The sequence below is a fragment of the Pteropus vampyrus genome, unplaced genomic scaffold, assembly GCF_000151845.1.
Source record: "Pteropus vampyrus isolate Shadow unplaced genomic scaffold, Pvam_2.0 Scaffold103, whole genome shotgun sequence".
Taxonomy (NCBI): Eukaryota; Metazoa; Chordata; class Mammalia; order Chiroptera; family Pteropodidae; genus Pteropus; species Pteropus vampyrus.
In genome coordinates, this window is record NW_011888884.1 from 1,625,190 (window position 1) to 1,642,766 (window position 17,577).

At 45.1% G+C, this 17,577-nt stretch overlaps 1 protein-coding gene across 1 annotated transcript in view; it reads left to right on the forward strand.

Annotated features, from left to right (window-relative positions):
* Positions 1 to 17,577, forward strand: part of EPB41L4B (erythrocyte membrane protein band 4.1 like 4B) — a 119,082-nt gene that overhangs the window by 25,794 nt on the left and 75,711 nt on the right. The window contains exon 3 of the mRNA XM_011364986.1: positions 9,863 to 9,967. Within this exon, the coding sequence (XP_011363288.1) occupies positions 9,863 to 9,967 (105 nt within the window). The remainder of the gene's footprint in view (positions 1 to 9,862; positions 9,968 to 17,577) is intronic.

Here is a 17,577-nt window from a genome sequence, read left to right on the forward strand (position 1 = left end):
GAACCATCCCTTTTCCCCTGGGATGAAGCCCACTTGATTGTGATGTATAATCTTTTTAATGTGTTGCTGTATTCAGTTCGCTAGTATCTTATTTAGGATTTTTGCATCTGTGTTCATGAGAGATATTGGTCTGTAGTTTTCTTTTTTGTGTGTTATCTTTACCAGGTTTTGGCATCAAGGTAATATTGGCCTCATAAAATGAGTTGGGAAGTATGGAGGCATCACATTTGAAGTGCTAGGTGAAGCCAGTTTTCAGGGCGGCCAGGATCAAGTAGGTCTAGGTGTCTGGATTTCATTCAGCATCTTGAGGAATAAATGGGAAACCCTCTGTTAAACGAATCCCTTGTGTTAGGCATACTTGGGAGGAGCTATAGGGACACAGAAATTGAGGTCACTAGATGTTTGGTATTCCATATTGATTGAAAGGCAATCAACTGGTTCATAGGATCATGACCAGTGGGGTCACTTAATTCTCTAGCAGCCCTGTGAGGAAGGTGCTGTTAAAGGATCAGCCTAGAGCTTTGAATCTCTGCTGCGACATAACTACAGCTTAGCCTGAAGATGGTTTCTCAGGCTGGAACAGAGACTGACCAATAGTTAATCAATAATGCAACACAAAGTCTCAGTCACAGTGTGTTAAATGATCTCTCCATTGGTTGAAGGCAACGTGGCTGTGTCCTGCGGTGGAATGGTTAAACCTAAAATCTACCTGCCCAGACCTCCAGCAGCACGTTGAGAACCCCTTGCCCGTGGTGGACGGAGAACACTGGTTATTGGTGGAGCTGATCACCAGGTGCCTCTTTTCACTGACTCATACCAGGAGGACAGTCACTTTCTTCTAGGATTGCTGTTCTTACTTCCTTGTTCATCAAAATTAAGGGCAGTTGTTTTTGTTGCTTCCTCTGATTGCCAAGAGATTGTTAGCCAGGCAAGTCAGGAAATGAATAACATGTGCTCTGTTTTACCAGAATTGAATTTCCAGGAGCCGCCCAGACTGTCTGTGTCCCTCCTCACTACAGTGTCTTGGCTTCTGTGTTAGTTTGTGAGCAAATTGACTTTCCATTCTTCCACCGCTTTCCTACCCTCCAAACGAAACAGGAATCGCCTCCCCACCATGAGATCTGTACATATTGGACCTTGTATCCCAGCCATGGCTCAGACCATTCATGAAGGAGATGCTCAGTATCCGTGTGTTGAATTGGGCTTAAGAAATATTTCTTGTTTGCAGGACACGTCGCATGTGCCTGGCGCCAAAGAGGCAAACAAGTCGACTAGAGAAGTGGTATGATGAGGTAGAAAGAATCATCTCCTCGGAATCGGGAAGGCTAGGTCCTGATTCTATTTCTGCCACTTATAAGCCACTTATATGAACTTGATCACATAACTTTTCTGAAGCTAAGTCTGCTGCTCTGCAAAATGGGGTCATGGAACCTTGGAAAACATTGACTCGCTCCTAGCTGGAAGGTGGAATTTGTAAACTGGACATCCTGGCCCTAAAGCCAACAGATTATTGATTTCTGCAGGGTCTTTACATCACTTCATTTCGGTTTGGAGTCACCAAATCTTGCTGATGGCTGTGATGGCACAGTAGTCCCGCTTTATGCGTTCCAAGACCCCCAGTGGATGCCTAAAACCAAAGATAGTAACGATCCTTGTATATAGTGTTTCTTCCTATACATACAAATCTATGATAAAGTTTATTTGTAAGTTGGGCACAGTAAGAGTTTAATGACAATAACTAATAATAAAATAGAACAATTACAACAATATATTGTAACAAAAATTATGTGAATGTGGTCACTCAGTTCAGGAGTTCCCTTGCTGAAATCTTCGTAGAAGTTCAATGCTTTGTGGCACAACACGGTGCTGACAATCAGAACACATTTTCTGTTCACATCCTCCAAGCACAAATTTAATACCTTTTCCGTGTTAATTAAGCACTTATCACCCACTGAGGCTATAACTTTTGCAGTTTGAGGTGCAACAGCAAAACTAGCACAGATTTTTTTTTTCTTCCTAATTTCACAGATAGAAGATTCAGACTTACCATAGATCTTAGCAACCTCAGCCTATTTTTTTCCTGTAAGTTGTGAACTTTCGCCTTTTCACTTAAAGGAAACACTTTATGTCTTCTCTTTGGCATATATGAATTCTCAGTGTTACTACTTTTGTGCATTGGGGCCATTATAAAGTAAAATAAGGATTCTTTAAACACAAGTACTGAGACACTGCGACAGTCGATTTAATAACCAAGACTGCTATTAAGTGGCGAACAGATAGGGAGCATCTGCAGTGTCGAGACACTGGACAAAGGGATGAGTCTCGTCCCAGGTGGGACCAAGCTGGACAACTGGAGATTTCAACACAATACTCAAAACGACATGCAATTTAAAACTTATGACTTGTTTGTGGAATTTTTAATTTTCTACTTTAAGACCGTAGTTGACCGTGAGTAACTGAAACCATAGAAAACGAAACCACAGATGAGGGGGGACTACTAGATGTTGAAATTTCAAGGTAACTTTATTTGGTAATTTCAGATCTTTGTGTTTATGACATCCCGGAGTAAACAGTTTACGTTGTTTTTGATGACTTTAGAAGCGATAACAGTGGGAACAGAGACCCCTGGACCACTTTGTGTGTGTGTGTGTGATAGCGAGTGTCCTACTAAGGCTCACAGAAAACTAGCAGGTTACCAAGTTGTGAGGTTTTGGGGCTGAGCTAGTAACTAACCATGGAATTAGCATTTCATAGAAACAGTTGAAACAAGCCTTGAGGCAGATGCTTTCTGGGAACTGCTGACCAGGAAGCCAACTGATGATCCTAGGTGGAGTATTGAGGTTATTTAAACTAGGGGTGTTAAGAACTTGGAAAGAAAGGATTGATCTCTCGGGACCAACTTACGTTTACAAAAATCCCCAAACTACACTAGCTTCAATTTTTCTTTAAGTGGGATTACTGGACTACTGTCATGGACTTCCTGTACCTCGATTTTTGTTAAGCATTTTACAAAAAGCACCTTGTGTTATTCCTGTGGACAAGTGAGAGAAATAAGCTTTGGATGAAAGTAATAATAATTCTTTTGTGTGTACAGGACACTGTAGTTTACAGTGTATACTCATTTACTTCTTTGCTTTTTTACTAATGCAACAACTTAGCAAGGCTGACAGCACAGATAAGAGTCCTCATTTTTCAGATGAAGAAGTTGAGACTCATGGGGATGCCTAAGGTCATGGTCATATTGCTAGAAAAGGCAGAACTGGGTTTCCAACCCATTTTTTGCCTCTAAGAGTCCAGGGCATGGCCCACCTTGGTACAACTGTGTATATTCATAACTGGGTTGAGGCCACCATCAGATGAGTGGTTCTGGTACCGGAGAACCAAAGAAAGACACCAGCTCCCATCACCATCCCTCACTCCCTCCTGTGTATCAAATATCTCACATGTTGTAAAATTGGTATCAGTAACTGGTATATGGGATAACAACCTACAACTCATGTTCTTAACAGGATATATGATGGGCCAATTTAATTAGATGAAATTTAATTGGAACAAATGTAAAAGCCTGCACTTAGGTTTAGAAACCCTCATCACAATATTTTAGTTATTTTTTTAACTCATATATAAACATCTGGAATTTGGTAATATTTTGTGTGTATGAGGCCTAGCATTTTCATTAGCCGTAGGAATAGGCCACAGTGCAGCATGATTTCCAAAACACCAGTTCTAGGCTGCATTAGAATGTAAGGGATCCAGAAGGGGGAATGGTAGTATCAGCGTTCCATACTCAAGTCCCAGCTTTCTCTAGAGAATTCTCGGCAGAGTTGGACCAAGAGGATCAGAGTTCTGAAAAGTGGGTCATTCGAGGACAGTCGTGGGAACTGAGGATTCTCCTTAATCCACATCAGCCGTTATGTTTATTGAGCTTCAGAATATCAGATGGTGCACAGGCAAAGATGAACATGACAGGGTGCTGCCAACAGGTGTAACGATGACTTGAAATTTGCCACGGGGACTGGTCTACTGCAAGAGGGGTTAGGAGTGGGGATATAGGAGGAGGGCACCAAGGTAAAGCCATGGCGTGGGACTGCTGTGTACGTTTGGGTGTGTGTCATAGCTGGAGAACACGTTCCAGCATTCGACCGGAGCCAGGGTATGTGTGGGGCCCAAGGGAGACAAAACAAGTATTGGGTTGGGCAGTATTGGTTGTGCAGAGTCCCTGACACTAAGCTGAGGAGCCTCTGGTGGATGTTCTTGTGCAAAAATCGCAACTGAGATGAGGACTGTGTTCTGTGAAGACCATTCTGGCAAACACAGGGAAGACGAGTTTAGGACAGAAGCACTAGCGGTAGCAGGACCAGTCGAGGGTGTTGCTGTGGTCCATATGGGGTGATGCAGCCTGAGCCGTGGAAAAGGATGGAGAGCCTTTCTGAAGATGGGTGCAGAGGAACATGCCATCTGGTGGATGTGGAGCAGGTGGGCGGAGGAGACCTCGTGTGCCTACAAGGAGATGGCTCCTAAAATCCTTTCACTGCCTAGATGCCATGCTTTCCATTTTAGTTCACAACTAGGATGTATCCACTGGACTGGTACACTCACACACAGCTTATTTCCTCCTTTCAAACCTACCTGCTATGCCTGGTGTTTTAGGCTGTTGAGACTAGTGAGATTTGGATGGATTGGTTTCTCTCTTCTCTTTTCTCCGAGGACCACAGTCAACCTGTGACAGTCTGCTTGGGTCAGGTTGCAGTAAGACATTGTCCATTGCATCTTATCTAAGAGAGTCAGGATAGTTAATTTATTTGGGGGGACAGTTAAGACATCAGCTGTCCAGCAGTCTTCCTTATCAGGAGCATGGCTGGGAACCTCTGGCTGGCCAGCAAAGATATCACAGTGTCCATACCTTTCCCTGCTGGCTGCCTGCCTGACTCAATCTTTAGTTGGCAACCTTGTACTCTTATTTCATACATGATTTTAATGGGCTTGGTTATTTTTAGCTGCTGTCAGATCAGAAAGAGTTGCTACAGAGAGACATGCTGACTCAAAACCACTGGTTATTGGTCCCTGTGAAAAGTGATGTGAGGAAGAAGAGCTAGGCAAGGCCGATGCAAGATTCAAGGGTATCACTCTCAACCCCGCTGTGTTTGAAGACGGCTTGCCATATGTGTCGTAAAGTAGATGGAGCATCATGGGATTCCAGTATGGTGATTTGGACTTAGTAAGGTTTTACATTTAGTGTATTCTGCTTAGGAAGGCAGGGAGATAAGTGGCTTGCTACCTATGGTCTCGATGACTTTGCTCCTCAGGAAGGACCTATTTGGTGAGGGTTTGCTGTATAGCTAGCTACTCCTTTCAAGACTTTGTGACCCCAGTGTATGCCAATACCTAGAATAATGGCTGGCATTTCGTAAGCAATTGGTAAATATTTGTCGAATAAAGGATTTGATACAGAGGGGGAGATCTAGTTAACAGTGAGGCAACAAAGAATGGTTTCAAATCTTGTCACATTAACGGATATCCTTTTGTAACTGCTAGACAGCACTTCACATAATGGCCACAAAATTGTGTTTAGGTAAATGGCCTTGGAAGTGCAGCACGGTTCCCTAGGCTCTTGTTCCTGGCATACTTAATTTGAAAAGATTTTAATGAGTGTATTCTCATTTTTAGTCCTGCCACTTGTGAAATAATCAGTCTGTTGTTTGTTCACAGCCCATCTAGAAAACCTGTTTCTTGGCCCCAGACCCCACATATCATCCATCCATCCATCCATCCATCCATCCATCCATCCATCCATCCATCTGTCCATCCAGCAAACAAACATTTATGGAGCGCCTGCTGTGTGCCAGCTAGACACTGTGCTTTGGGAATGGAGGGAAGGAAAGGTGGTACTCAGATGAACACAGCTGGACCTGCCCTCAGGGAGTGCTCAGTCTGAAGTCAGACAGGTAGCTGTGGTGCAGTGTGATAAGTGTATGGATAAAAGAAAGGGCCTGCCTGTGGGAACACAGAGGAGGGGGCACTTGCTGCTCTGGGGCAGAGCGTAGAGCTGGGGAGGCCACTGAAGGAGGGAATGTTTGAGCTAAGCCAGAGGTGACAGTTTCAAGGGCTTCTAGGGACTGCCTCGGGTGGATTGTCCTGGCGGGCAGTGCACCTGAGTTCTCTGGAGCCTTCTCAGTTGTGAGAGTGGATACTCTGCAGGCCGAAAGAAGTGAGAGATGGTGGGTTTAAGTCCTGTGGCCTTGACCACCCTACCCTTAAGCCACTGGGACCTCTGTTTTGAGTACCTCTCTATTCCAGCCCTCATAATTTTATCAGATTCTTTTTGGAGCTGTAAAGGGCCATTGGGAATTCTCTCTTCCAGCAAAAGAGATGAAAGAGCATACTTGGTGAGGGGAGGCAGGCGGAGGGAGGTGTTTATAGATGAATAAAAATGGTATTTCCTATCCGCCAGAGCCTGTCTGCCACCTCTAAGTCAGGCGAAGGGTCTGCTGATAGAGGATCCAAACTGGCTTGTCAGAAGGGACTCTCCACCCCTGCAAAAGTTCTTTTCCCAGCCTGTACCTTGAGTTCCTCCTAAATTAAGAGCCATTTTAGAAAGACGTTAGAAAAGATTTGGAATGACCTGTAGAGAAACTTTGGCAGACCTCCCTCATCTGCCATGTGCAGAACTGCGTTATTCCCCCTCTCCATGCCCCCCCAGTTCTTCCTTGTGAGCATTAAAATTACATACCTGGATAGTGAGCCCTGAACCAAAATAGACTCAGGTGGGGAGCAGGTTGAATATAGGACCAGTTGAGTGTTGGTAGCCCTATGTATTCAGGGCACCTTATCCTATTAGCAGCTGCAGGAGAAGCTCAGGACACCATATGGATTTGGGTAAATTATGAATTGTTTCAGGTCGTAGTTAGTGGTACAATCTGAGACTAGAGCACGGGTCTCTTGTTTCCTCCTAGCCCAGTTCTTTCTGCCACACCCTGCTGTTCAAGCTTCACTCTAACTAGTTTCATCCCAGTAGGAAACCTGCTAATGAGTCATTGGCACCGTGAAAATAAGTGTTGCATAGGGTCAATAGCTCTGGATCGTAATAGGAAAAAATATATCCAGAAGATGGATTGTTATGGGCTAGGAGGAAGAGTGCCAGAATGGTGATTTTTTAAAAAATTATATTTGCTAACAACTACCAAATCGGTGTTAAAAAAAAAAAAAAAACCCAAAAACAAAAACAAAAAACCTTGGGAAGAAAACCATCCACAGTTTCTCTATCCAAAAAGCTATTTTAGTTTTGGCAAATTTTCTGTTTTATCAAGCAGCCCATGTATACCATGTATGTATTTTTATGTAGTTGGAATTATAGCTGCTTCTTCCGTTGTAGTCTATTTATCTAATGTTGTCCTACGAATTTTCCTTATTTCTATCTCATCTTTATAATTATCCTTCATAACGGCCAAACAGTGTTCCGAAGTTTTGGTGGCCCCAGTTCTGTGTCCTTGTGATTGGAGTTCAGTTGTTTCTTTTTGCCCACCCTCCCCTCTTATTTCTTCGATAATGCTATAGAGAACATCACTGCACACCGAGCCGTCTGTTTTCTGTCAAATGGTTGCCTTCAGAGAAGTATTTTCAGAAGAGGAAGAGTCTGAAGGAAAGAGGCGGAAATCTAGTGACATAGTTTTGATTTTTGTTTATACTTTTTGTCTCTGTTGTTTTGTATAACATATACAGAACTACAAAAAAAAAAAAAGTACTGTATAATGAATTACTAGAAGGCAGACGCCCTGGTACCACCACCCAGGTCCAGATCTGGAACCCTGCCCACCAGCCAGAAGTCTACCCTGAGACCCTCCCAGTCCCGTGCCCTCCCGGCCCCAGGAGCAGCAACTACCCAGGCTTTATCATAACCGCTTCTCGACTGTCTTCCCAAGTGTGCATCCCTGAACATCGCAGTTTAGTTTTGCTTTTTTTTAAAAAAAAGTCTTTTAAATCCCTTTTAATCTGTAGGTGTCCCCTCCATCTCTTCTCTTCCCTATATTCTGTTTGTTGAAGAAATTGAGTCATGTGTCCTGAGGAGTTTTTAGAATTTCCCACAGGCTGGATCTCGCTCTCTCTGATTGCAGCCCCAGGTAGTTTAGAACATTCCTCTGCATTTCTTGCAGTCAGGCAGTTGGATCTAGTGCTTGAATCAGCCCCGGGCTTGATTTTTTTTTTTTTTTTCTTGAGGAGAGAGAGGCATGGGGAGCCAGATTCTGTCATGGATGGTAGAGTGTTTTTCATCAAGAAGTGCATGACGTTGGGTTGTCCCCTGTTGCAAGGCTGGCAGCCACTGCTGCCCAATACTTAAAGCCTACCATTCAGGAGAAGTTGCACATTCATGATACTGCAGTCCTATTATCCCTTCTTCATTTATTTGTTGGAACACTTCTATAAAGGAAAGCTCTGCTCCTTTGCTGTTTTTTTGTTTGTTTGTTTGTTTTGTTTTTTGCTTGGTTGAAATTCACGTACCATACAATTCATCTATCTGAAATGGTACAAATCCAGTGATAACCCTGCTCACTTAGCTGTCACCACACAAATTCTACATCCCTAAGCAACCACTACTCCAATTTCTATCTCTAGATTGACTTATTCTTCACATTTCATATGATATGTGGTCTTTTGTAACTGGCTTTTTTCACTTAGTGTAATGTTTTCAAGGTCCATCCATGTTCTAGCATGTGTGTCAGAACTTCATTCCTTTTAATGGCCAAATAATAGTTTGTTTTATACATAAGACCACAGTTTATTCATTCATCAATTGATAGACGTTTGGGTTGCTTTCACTTTGGGCCTATTATGAATAATGCTGCTGCGAACGTTTTTGTACAGCTTCTGTGTGAACATGATGTTTTCATGTTTCTCGAATATATCTCTACCTAGGAATGGAATTGCTGGGTCAAATGGTAACTATGTTTACCTGTTGGAGAAACTGTTAGACTGTTTCCCAAAGTGGCTGCACAATTTACATTCTCATCAGAAGCATATGAGGGTTCCAATTTCTCCAACATTTGTCATTATCAGTCTTTTTTATTATAGCCATCCTAATGTGTGTGAAGTGGTATCTGATTGTGGTTTTGATTTTCATTTCCCTAATGAGTAATGATGTTGGGTGTCTTTTCATGTGCTAATTGGGCTTATGGAGAACTATCTATCTGTCAATCTGTCTCCTTTGTTTATTTTTAATTGAATATTTGCCTTTTTATTATTGAGTAGTGGTTCTTTATATATTCTGGATAGAAATCCCTTATCAGATATATGATTTGCAAAAAAATTTTTTCTATTCTGAGTTGTCTTTGTACTTTCTTAATGTCTTGGTGTCCTTCGAAGCACAAGTTTTACATTTTGATGCTATCCAGTTCATTTTTTCTTTTGTAGCTTGTGCTTTTGGTGTCATATGTAAGAAACCATTGCCTAATCGAAGGCCAAGAAAATTTGTGCCTATGTTTTATCCTGAGAGTTTCATACTTTCAGCCTTACACTAGTCTTTGATCCATTTTGAGTTAATTTTTGTATATGCTGTCATCTACTCTTTGATTACCCAGTGCTACAGCTAAAGGCAAGATCAATGCTTGATTTTTTTTCCCTTCTTTATTTACCAGTTTTCACAGTAAGGTGTTGGTTCCTATGAAGTTGCTGTTTGGCGTTTTTTATTTTTGTTTTGTGTCTTTGGGACCGCTTAGATCTAAGCCCGAGTTCGTATTATAGTAAAGCTAATTAAACATACACATATGCAATATGCAAAGAAAAGTGATTTTGTTTTGTTTTTAAAAATTTTTTTGTTGCTTATTCAGCTATCACATCCTAAATTTTCTTCTATCCAATTGCCTTCCAGAAACATGCCAAAGGCCAGGATTTGTTTGATCAGATCGTGTACCACTTGGACCTTGTGGAAACAGATTACTTTGGCCTCCAGTTCCTTGACTCTGCCCAGGTCACGGTATGTATTCCTTTGATTCATTTCAGGACAGATTGGCTTTTCATGTTAATCGCAGATCCACAGTTGCTAGAAATTGGTAGAGGAACATAGAAGTACAGCTGTGATGTTGTTGCCGTAACGAGCATTGGGATGGTGATGAGGGTGCCTGCCCGTGTGCAGGGCATCCACGATGCCCCACCTTTGAGGTGGGCGACAGCCAGGAGAGGAAGAACGTTTATGTCGTACGTGGGGATGCGTTAGGGAAGCATTCCCATGCATAAGGATGCAATATGGGCACATTTCTAGAGTAGGTAGAAATCATTATAGAAATCCTTTCAGTGGAGCTGCTTTTATTTTTAACCAGCAGAAGAGGCTTCACCACCATCTTCTTGTGAAGTAGTGCTGGGCGTAGAGAGCAGGCGCTTTGAGCACGGCTGAATCCCAGCCAGGCTTGGGGTGGGGTGGGCGGGCGGAGCTGGTCTTGGCATTGCTTGAGAACCATCTTGCAGGCTCCAGGAGGTTGTGTTAGGTCAGCAAAGACTTCCCTTGCTTTGCCTGAGACGGGACTTTTCCTAGTGTTGATGCTAGAGTGAGTGAACTTTATGCAGCTCAGAATCAGTCATTTAGAAAGCAGGAATAACTTCAGAGTCTCCCTCCCCAACCAAATCTAGTTTTGGTTTTTAAAGGTGATTTATTCAACAGTCTAAAAATATTTACTGCGTGCCTCTTATGCACGGGGCCCCATTCTAAGCACTGTGGATAAAGCGATGAGCACATATTATAACAGGTAGTAATAAATGTTAGGAAATATACAGCAGACTAAATGGGAAGACAGAGGAAGAGGCAGTGCTGTTTTAGACAGTGAAAGGGTGGGTTCCCTGCTAGGAGATGCTTGAGCTAGAGACCTGGAGCTCCTTCACACATTCTTAAGCCTTTCTACCTGAAAGACACTTTTTAGATACTTCCTGGGCGGGGGTGTGGGGGTGAGGGGCTGGGGGGTGCGGGGCAGCGGGGCATGTGACTGTTGTAAGGTGAAGATGCTCAAAATCAATGCCTGGGAGTTGAGCCTGTTTGAGAATGTTAGTGCGATGTCGAGTCCTCAGATGACATGGTAGAATCGGGACTTGAATACATCCTGGTTATAGTGCCTCCTGGGTGGACCCTGCCCCTGCTCCCAAAGGATGCCACCTCTTCACCTTCAAGACTTCCTGTCCGCTGACAGCCCATCCCCTCACCCCCGCCCCACCCTCCATGTTGCTTTGAACACTTCAGCCACCTCCTCGAGTTAATGGTCCCCATCCCTTCTCCATCTCCCAGCTGTAGACTCTTAACTCCGATTTGCCAGGGCCCTGGGGAGGGGCAGACCAGCTCTTCTCTTTCCATCTCCCTGTCTAATTCTGCTTTCTTTGAGGTGGGGCCCCTCAGTGCCCTGTCCTCTGACCTCAGCACTGTCTTACTCCGTCAAGGCCTCTGGCAACCTCAAAAAGTTGCTGATCCTTAACAATATTCTGGACACTGTTTTCTCTCATTAAAGCTTCATCTGACCACACCTCACCCAGATTCGCTGTGGGTCCTCTTAGACACCTCTTCACTCCAAGATCCGGAATTCTGTTAGTCCCCATTCCACGATAACTTGCCTTGATTCCATTTTTTACAGTCCCTCTAATCTGGGCTTGGCCCATAACGCTCTCCCCCTGGCTTATCCCGCCGTTTCCCAGCCTCTCCCTGCCTTAGCCTTCCTCCTGACTTGGCAAAGCCTCAGCTTTCTCACCTGTGTCTTCACTTGCCCTTTGATTCTCCTGCCCCCATGACTGTCCCCTGGCCTCCCCTTGACACTCAGGCCCATCTGTTTCCTCTGCTGCTTCCAGGCTGCCAAGCATTGCTGGAGAGTCACAGGCTGTGCCTGTTGGCACCAGCACAGATCCCAGGTTCAGCAAAGTCCAAGCCCCCAAGCTGCTCTGGGAGCCTCGTTAGCCTCTAATGGACTTTTAAGTACCCCATGGTCCCTCTTCTGAATCTTGATCATAGACCTGTCATCCAGTCCCCACATTGTTCTCGCAGTTGGCCTCACCTCCTGCTTAGTTAGAAGACCGAGGTCACGTAGCTAAAGCTCGTTTTGTTTTCCCCTTGAGACAAAACAGCGAGTGCCGTTTTGGGAGGGAGTATGCCTGTTTCTCCAACATTTCCTCCTTGTACGTGCATCAACAGTTCCATTTCCAGTTGCTCCCTGAATGCCGAATTTAGGGCGCTCCTTTCTGTCCCCAGCATCTGACACTTGTCGGCCCTCCTCTTCCCTGAAACTCTTCTCCAGTCTGCCTTCTCCTGTGTATCTTAACCTGTGTAATACTTATGCGATATTTTTGATTTCAGAATTTCGACTTCAGCCCTGGACTGGGAGTCAGAACTGGCTGGCTCTGCCCTTGACTGGGCTTTGGATAAGCCATCTTTTCTTCCTTGGTCTCAGTTTCCTCTTCTGTAAAATGGGGTTCTTGGACCTGTTCTCCCAAGAGCTCTTCCAGTTCTAATGTTCAGTGATTCTGAGTCTAAAGGAGGAGGTAGACGTGTCTCCCTCACCTATCTTTTCTACTTAAAAAGGAGATCTCTGTCATTTCTGTCATTACAGCCAGGCACTTGTTGCCCTAGTGGCATGTCCTCATCCCTAGGTGACCCTGTTCCGGCCATTCAGGTTCCCAGAAAGCCAAAGATGTGACTCCACTATGAAAGACTTTGCTGTGAACCTCTGCTCACTTGGCTGCCAGGCTGTCCCGTTCGCTGGCGCCCTGTCACGGTGAGGCAGGAGGGATGTTCACGGCAGGATCCAGGCATCCTTCCCAGGCCAGTCACCTGCAGATGCTCACAGTCTGCAAGCTCTAACGCCTTTCCAGCATCCAGCTCTGTGAACATGAGGTGCTTTCCTGACCCACAGAAGCAAGTGCAGGGTCCTCATCTGCCTGACTCTGAGGATCCAGGAGAGATGCAGTGGCGGCAGCTCTCAGGAACCTTCTGCTCATCCGTGTGATTTAAAGCTGGGCTCCTTATAGGCTGGATGCTGATCATGCCCACATTTACCTCCGTGCCTTTGCTTGTGCTGGTTCCCCTTCTGGAATACCCTTTCCCACTCCATTTCAACTTCTGGCCATGCTTTAAAATCATCTCAGGTGGTTTAAAAAAAAAAAAAAAAAAAAAAAAAAGAACATCTCAGGTGACACTCTGTCATGCAGCACGTCCTGAGCTCTCAAAGCGTTTTTCCTCCTTCGTGTAAACCTTTGAGCTTATTTTTCCTTCTGTGGCAGTTTGCTCATTTGCCCTGGGGTTCATTATTTGTGTATAGAAACAAAACCTTTCTGATTAGACCATCAGACTGAGGACTTCCTCTTCTTAATTCGGTAACTTAGTCTTTAGCCACAGAAAGGACGTTAGGAGCCATCTGTCAAACTTTTTCATCTTCTAGATGATGGACCCAAAGCCTTAGACCTTGGCAAGTCTCTCAGTGAGTAGCACAGCTCAACTCAAACCCAGTTTTTACGATTTCAGGTTTAACTGCTCTTTTCAACATACTATGCTCTCGAGCCTTATGTTTCCTCGCTGTTCACTAGAGGTGATGACATCTATTTCAGGGAAATTGAAGGGCTCCGTGAGTTAAGAGAGGAGAAAGGGTTTTATAATCTGACATGGATGTGAGTCTCCCTCCCCTAGCTGGGCAGGCCGAAGCGGGAACCGGAAGTCATCACAGTGCCCAGAGGTGACATGCTGAGAAGGTTAGCCGGAACTTGCTAAGCTACTTTGCCTATGGGAAAAACCTTAGTAAAAGCCAGAGCCCTTTGGGAGGGTTCTCTGCGATAGTTTCTGGGGTATCATTGATTTTCTGAGGGCCTAGTACAATGGGATTGGTGGCAGGAGACTGGATGTTGTGGCACATGTGTTTCTGGGGAGAGTGGGGTAAAGGAGGGGACCTTGAGGGCACAGTCCACTTGGCCATTGGCTTATTACTTCATAATCGAGGCTCCCGCAAGGTTTGACACCCTCAGCCAGCCCCTGACATGCACATCAGAGGGCTGGCAGGGGAGGGCTCTTGGCACAGCTCTCGTCGAAACCAACTTCTATCTCAGCTTCCTGCAAAGCGCCAAGCCTGGTTTCCATAGTGCCCTGCCCAGACCTGAAGCAAGGCCAAAGTCTATTGGCATCGCCTATTTTTAGCAGTTGGGGCCAGGGCCTCCCGTTTCCTTTTCCACGTCAAAGCCGGAAGACCACCACTTTTGCACAGCTCCAAGCAGGGACATGGCTTCTACTATTATGTGCCAAAGCTTTTTTTTGGGACCAGGGGCTCTGGCCTGCACCCACCCGGCTTCCTCACTGCCTGGTCAGATAGCTGCTGTTTACTGAGCCAGGCATAGCGCAGTGAAGGTTTTTCATAACTCATGTTTCACATTCATCACTGATCCATAAAGCTGGCCAGAGAGCAGACCCATTTTACAAATGTTGAAGCTGAGACTCAGAGATATTAGGAACCTTGTAAAGGTTAAAGTAAGCGACAGAGTTAGCATTCAGAACCTGGTCTCATTCCAAAGCCCAGGACTTTCCACTGGTTTCATTGCATGTGGTAATGTGACACATACGCAGTGAAAGAACATTCAGTCAGTAGCTGTTCAGCATACTTTGGCTTGGAGCTTACTCAGTACCCAGCTTTGTGATGCAGAAGCGAGCTGGACACTGTCCCTGCCTGCCACATTCTGGTGGGGGAGCCAGACAAGTGGTCCTTGGAATAGAGTGGGTCCAGCCCTCCACGTGGGGACCCTGGAGGAGGACTGCCTAAGTATCCTGGATGAGATGAAGAATGTATCAGGGGAAGGGCGAACATGGGGTGCGTCACCGAGGAGGAGAGAACCCTGCCAGGTAGAGGAGCGGCAGGGATTTGGGGCAGGGGTCATCACAACCCCACCAAGCAGGAGCCTCCCTCCCCAACTCTGGGGCAGGTATTCTAGAGGGTGGGTGGGGCCATTGTAAGTTCATTCCTAAGCCCCTCTGAAAAGGGAGCATTTTATAGTGATACGTTTTACAGCAGGGAATCCAGAAAAGGTGATTTTGGCTTTTCTCTCAAGACTTGTGAGATGTTTTCCTTCTGGTCTTTGCAGTGTGGAATCAGGTAGATGGATGATAAGAAACCTAGGGCTGCAAGGTGAGGGTGGCACAGTCATGGGGGCTGCAAGTGAGGCTGAGTGCCAGAGGGACTATCGAGGCTTCACCCCGATGATTGCCTGGGATGTTATCACCTTTGCCACTTGTGCGGACACTCCTGAGTGTTCTTACCATTTCAGATGTGTAGGAGAGTGTAAACACTAATAGTGGGATGTGTCACCATAAGAGAAAAAATTTAAAACCCTTCCTCCTATTGAGATGGTTCATTGCAGTTTCCACAGACACTCAGCTGAGTCTTCAGACAGGGTGTGAGGGGTTAGCTCAATGCACAGATGAGGAAACAGGCTCGGGGGGGCCTTGCTCATGGCCATACACCAGGTGAGTGGCAGAGCGGGGACTTAAACTCTCATCTTCTGTCTCCTTCCATTTTAGTATAAAGAAGTATGAAATAGCTCAAGAAATACCTCGGGCCACCTAGCCACCTGTTTCTGAATGTTGGCGGGGCAAGTGTTTTCCTGCCCATGCGCAAATATTGGTGCTGAATGGGAAAGAGGGGGCCTGTCGATAAAGGGGCCTCTGCACTTGTTATAGATGAATCCCGAGGGAAACCTCAAGTAGCTGGTATAAATGGATTTTAGGGCTTCATTCTGACAACAGCGGAGGAGAGAACCCCACAGAGAAGGGATCTCAACCAGTGAGCAGAGAAGGCACTTCAACCAGTGTGGTGTGGGGACCCAGAGTGTCAGACACTCGACACAGCCAGTGTTAGAATCCTGCCTCCTCCTCATGCGTGGTCCTGGGCACGTCATGCGCCCTCTCCACGGCCACTTTCATCTGCACTGAGGCCTGAGAAAGTGATGCCTATGAAATGGTCCAGTGTATGTTTTTTTCTAACACCACCAAACAATTAATTCTGATACCGTCTACCTAGAGATAGCTTCAGATCCCACAGGTTAAGGGCTCAGTCTCATAAGACACCTCCCAAGTCACACATATACTTCTCATGTCAGTTGTAAGATTTTAGACAGTGACATTCTACAGCCAGCCTTATGTGTGTCATAGTTCCAGAACTGATGTACTGGTAGAACAGATGGGCTTTGCCAGATCATCTCACATCTTGATTTATGAGAAGGGTTTGCCAAATGGACTTGGATGAGAAATTCAGATCGGAAACCACCTTTCTAACACCCGTTAGATGATTTGAGTTAAATGTCTCGCCCTCCGAACTCAGAATGCACCTGTCTGTTTCCAGTGTCTGCTTTAATAGTCTGTTAAGAGAGCTAGAACCATTTGCCTTGGCCTTTGCTGACAGGCGGCCTGGCTATATTTAGACAGGATGCAGGTGAACATCCAAGACAGGTCCTACTGCTACAAGCCTCCAATGAGTGTAGGCTATGATGTACTAAATACCATGTGGGGCCTTAGTGCCCGAGTATTTATGAGATGTTCTTGTGGGATAAACTACGAGTGAGCAGAATCTGGTCAGCTCCTGCGGCTAAGGAGAAAGTTAGGTCATTTTGAACTGATTGGATACAAAATAGGTTTTATGATCTCTCCTTTTAGGATGATAACTGGTTTTCTTACTGCCGCTGATGCTGGCTAGCAAACCTGATCTGGACCTGACAGAGTCAAAGAGCTTTTAAAATGGAGCTGTTTCTGGTTCCTTTGTCAGCTTAGCCAGCCCCAGCCTTTTCACAGCCCTCCATCCTGGCAGGTCCTGCTCTGGGCAGGGCTCTGGGGCTGGTTGCTGGGCAGGAAGGATGGAGGCCAGCCTACATGGATAAGGAAGCTTCTTTAGAAGTATGGCCAGAGGGAAAAAGCAGTCTGCTGTCCATAGGAACATCTAGCCATGCATGATCTGTCTGTGAGTTAACACAGGCCATAGACATTTGGCTAATAAACCCTGAAATCATTTGAAATTTTACGGAGCTCAAATGACAGTTTTAAGAAGGGGTTGTAGATGTTTCAAGATTCCCAAGATCATTAGGTGTTTTTTCTAACACCACCTGGGTAGGAGAGGATGTAGGAAAATTTCAGCACTAAATATTTAATGGGTACACTGAGCTAATGCTCTGAGATTCTGTTTAATGGATCTTGGCCGGGACCTGGGTATTCATGAGTGTAATGCTCAGCCAGGGTTGAAGACCGCTGCTAAGGAGAAAACACAGATTGGACTTGGATACCTGATGAGAGCTTGAGAATAGAGGGAGAGGAATGGTGGTTTTAAACTTGTTCTATTCAAAATATGATAAGGAGACTTGAGGCAGGAAAAAAATGAGAAAAGATCCTTGAAACTATGAGCCTCTGGGGCTAATAAGCTTAGAAAGCTTGTGGCAGGGAGAACTTTCTTTGCCTGGTAATGGTGAATTCATTTGAAAGTGAGGAGAAAAACAGGTTTAGTCATAGCCATTAGCATGATACTTATTTTGTCAGGAAAGTACGGATTAGAGTATTTTCATCAAGTCTGTATCTGTTCTCTTCCCAGGGGCTAAGGT